The sequence below is a fragment of the Echinops telfairi genome, unplaced genomic scaffold, assembly GCF_000313985.2.
Source record: "Echinops telfairi isolate 266 unplaced genomic scaffold, ASM31398v2 ScPeMD7_29;HRSCAF=101, whole genome shotgun sequence".
Classification (NCBI taxonomy): domain Eukaryota; kingdom Metazoa; phylum Chordata; class Mammalia; order Afrosoricida; family Tenrecidae; genus Echinops; species Echinops telfairi.
In genome coordinates this window covers 9,292,641-9,296,298 of record NW_022103926.1, presented here as the reverse complement: position 1 = coordinate 9,296,298, position 3,658 = coordinate 9,292,641, and the positions used below count along the sequence as shown (strand labels likewise).

At 42.9% G+C, this 3,658-nt stretch overlaps 1 protein-coding gene across 1 annotated transcript in view; it reads right to left on the bottom strand.

The window, feature by feature from the left end:
• The window catches only part of MAPK1 (mitogen-activated protein kinase 1), a 92,735-nt gene extending 89,297 nt beyond the window's left edge, over positions 1-3,438 (bottom strand). Inside the window, exon 1 of the mRNA XM_004716332.4 lies at positions 3,392-3,438. Coding sequence (XP_004716389.2) covers positions 3,392-3,438 — 47 coding nt within the window. The remainder of the gene's footprint in view (positions 1-3,391) is intronic.
• Positions 3,439-3,658: the final 220 nt, after the last annotated feature.

Sequence of the window (3,658 nt, the reverse complement as noted above, 5' to 3'; positions counted from 1 at the left end):
AAAGGGAGATCTGGAGGGACTGAAAGAGTACCGGAGCGGGGTCCTGACAGAACCGAGAACAATTCGGGCAGCTCGTGATACTCAATGATGAGCCAGCCACACACCCACCCCAGGACCCTGGGCTTGTCCCGAACCCAGAATCTGAATCCCCCACACAGACAAACTTACAGACTTCGAGGCAAGGGCCAAAACGAAAAAGCCTAACCACCGTGGGAAAGAGGTATTTGCACACTGAGAAAGTGTGGGCTAGGAACGTTAAGGTCAGCAGTTCGAAACCACCAGCTGCTCTGCAGGAGAAATAGGAGGATCCCTTAAAGAGTTACCGTCAAAAGAAAAAGAAAAAAAGTTACCTTCTTAGAAATACAGGGGCAGTTCTACCCTACCCTAGAGCGTCAGGTCACTATGATTTGGAATTGACTGGATGGCAGTGAGTGGGTTTGGGTTTTTTGAGACCAAAAAAAGACACAGAGGATCAAATAGTTGCTGCACAGCTCCTGGGGATCCAGCACTGAAAAAATATTTATACCCTTTATATATTTATGAAGGTTACATTCTAAATGTGGTGCCTGAATTACATAATATGCTTAGCAGTGCCTTAATTATTTACTAATATAGCTCCTCTAGCGGTAGTCATCCATTCTGTGATGTATTGTAAAATCTAGTTCACCCCAAGGTTCAAACCTACCATCTGCTCCATGGAAGAAAACAATGGCTGCCATCTTGGAAGCACCATGAATTGGAATCTCTTTGATGGCAGTGGGTTTTAGATGCCTGTGGCTATGGTCTCATTTGGGAATGGATTGGTGATGATGGGGCAGGATTGGGGTGAGGTAGTATGTTGAGTTACTGCCTTACTAGAAGGTGTAACTCAAGTCACCACCTTTAGTTTCCTTGTTGGAGGTAGGAGGGTCTGTGCATATCATATATAAGAAAGTTCTCTCTCGATGTACACTGGTATAGATAGGAACTGGAAACACAGGCAATCCAGGGCGGATGAGCCCTACAGGACCAGTGGTGTGAGTGGTGATACTGGGAGGGTAGAGGGAGAGTGGGTTGGAAAGAGGGAACCGATTACAAGGAACTATATGTGACCTCCTCCTTGGGGGATGGACAACCAAAAAGTGGGTGAAGGGAGACGTCAGACAGGGCAAGATATGACAAAATAACAATTTGTAAATTATCAAGGGCTCATGAGGGAGGAGGGAGCGGGGAGGGAAGGGAAAAATGAGGACCTAATACCGGGGGCTTAAGTGGAGAGCAGGTGTTTTGAGAATGATGAGGGCAATGAATGTACAAATGCACTTTGCACAATTGATGTATGTATGGATTATGGTAAGAGTTGTATGAGCCCCTAATAAAATGATTTTAAAAAAAAGAAAATTCTCTCATGCTCTGAATCCTACATCTAGCTCATCTTCATCTGACCACTAGTTCCTGGGACATGAACCAGCAGCCCATTATCTGACCTGATTTGCCAATTTCCATCGTTCTATGAACTGATAGCCTGTCCTCTGACCTGCCCTTTGCCCCTATAGCCACATGGATCCCATTCTTCCCAGTTTAGTCATGGCCAATAAAACAGAACTAAAATAGACCTGAATTTGTAGAATGTAGGTGTACCAGAATGACTATCAAAAACTGGAACATGATGCATGTTGCATAGCAACCAAATCCCTTGACCCAGAGAGCCAGAAACAATGGTGCCCACCCGCAAGATGACAAGCAGCCAGTTACTTTGCATGTGTGTTACTCTCCAAGGTCCTGGCAACAATCCACCCTCCCACATCAGGTCCCTGAAAGGGTTACTACCTCTCTTTTGAGTCTCCCATTCTCAGGCTCAGAACCATCCGTTTTCCCATTCCAGACATTCGAGTATAATCCTATTTGATAAATCCAGTTTTGTTCTAATTTTGCGGCACTGGTCACGACGGAACTAGTTGGAATCATTTTGAGGCCCTTGTCCTTTGCTGACTGATGAGGAGCTTCTCCATCCTCCCTTGGTCCAGATGTAGTTGATTTGATCTCTGTGCATTCTCTCTGGTGAAGTTCACATATGTAGTCACCATTTATGACTTAAAAGTTATTTGCAATGAATGGTAGCAAAATTCGATTGTGTGAGAGGGCTTTAAAAAGTGAATGGGAAAATGGGATTAAAAAATAATGGAATTTTTCCATGAACTTTTTAAGCCCCCTTGTATATACCTTGACTCTTAAAGATTATATTTGTATGCATTGCCTTTAATTGATTTGCTTGGTCATCTTTTGGAGGAAACCTGTAGTTGGAATTTCTACTATCTCCACTTCTATTATCTTCTTTCTTAAAGAATTTGATAACTTTGTTTTGTATTCTTGAAAACGACCTCAAGTTTGTCTCTTCTTGATTTGTATGTCTCCATTGCCAAGTCTGGCTTTTACTGCTGTGACTATTGTTTACTTATTTATTCACTTTATTATTGTGGCTTGGAGTTCACAGTTCTATTTCTGTTGGCTTATTCTTCAGAAGACTCAATGTTCTCTTTTAATTAAGGATAGAAGTATTTTCTAAAATTGGGTTCTGTTTCATGGACTACCAGGGAGAAATGTTTGGCTTTCGCTGATGATTCTTTTTCAAATGCGACAGTCTTTCCCACAGGATTCAGACATTATTTACTCAAATTTTGAGATGGACTAGCTGACTTTTGTGGATATGCAAGACTGGAGTTTCTTGCGTTTAGATTGCATGTTGGACAATTGGGGTGTCAAGTCTGCTGCCCTTATTCTCCTTCCAGAAATGACATGGGAAGTGACTCATGGGATCATCTTCTGCCTCGTTGGACTAGTTATTCCTGACATCCACCTGCCTCAATATTTAATTTTTTAATTTTCTATCTCTGGTGTTTATGAAAAGAGCCTTGGCGATGTAGTAGTTACATGTTGGGCTGCTAACCATGAGACCAGCAGTTCAAAACCACCAGCTTCTCTGCAGAAGAAACATGAGGCTCTCAAGTCCTGTAGAGAGTTACAGTCTTAGAAACTCACAGAGACAGTTCTACTGTCACCATGAGTTGGAATCGACTGGATGACAGTGAGTTGAGTTTGGTTTGGTGTTTATTTGGGGGCTACAGCATGTCTGTCTGTCTGTCTTAGTTTCTAGAAGTGTTGAGATTTTACTGTTAGCATGTCCATTTGTATTTCAGAATGTTCTATGTCCACACAGTTCCTATCAGATATAATTCTGGACCTCAGTCTCTTATCCTTGGGAATCTTGAGCAGCTCCATGGCACGCCAAGCATAGGGCAGGAAGCAAACACCCACCTCTCAGATCACAGATTCCGTCCCCTGAGAAGTTGGTGTGTTTTGCGAGACATCCACGACAGTGATTAGGCCTCGGCTTGCTCACATTCTTCATCACCTTGAGGCCCCGTTGAGGCCCATGGCCATAGGGTAGTCCATAGCCATGGGTGGTACTCTTCCACGGCTGCTGGGGTGGAAGGGATTAGCCTGGCTCTTAAACACCGAATAGATAACATGACTGGAAGAAATAATGAAATTAAAGAGTTAAGCAGAAGATCTCAAGACAAAGATGCAAAGACCTGGAGTTAGAAAATCAAAAGGGAAGAACATATGTGCATTTCTCAAGCTGAAAGAACCAAAAAAAAAAAAACAGTCAAGCCTCCCA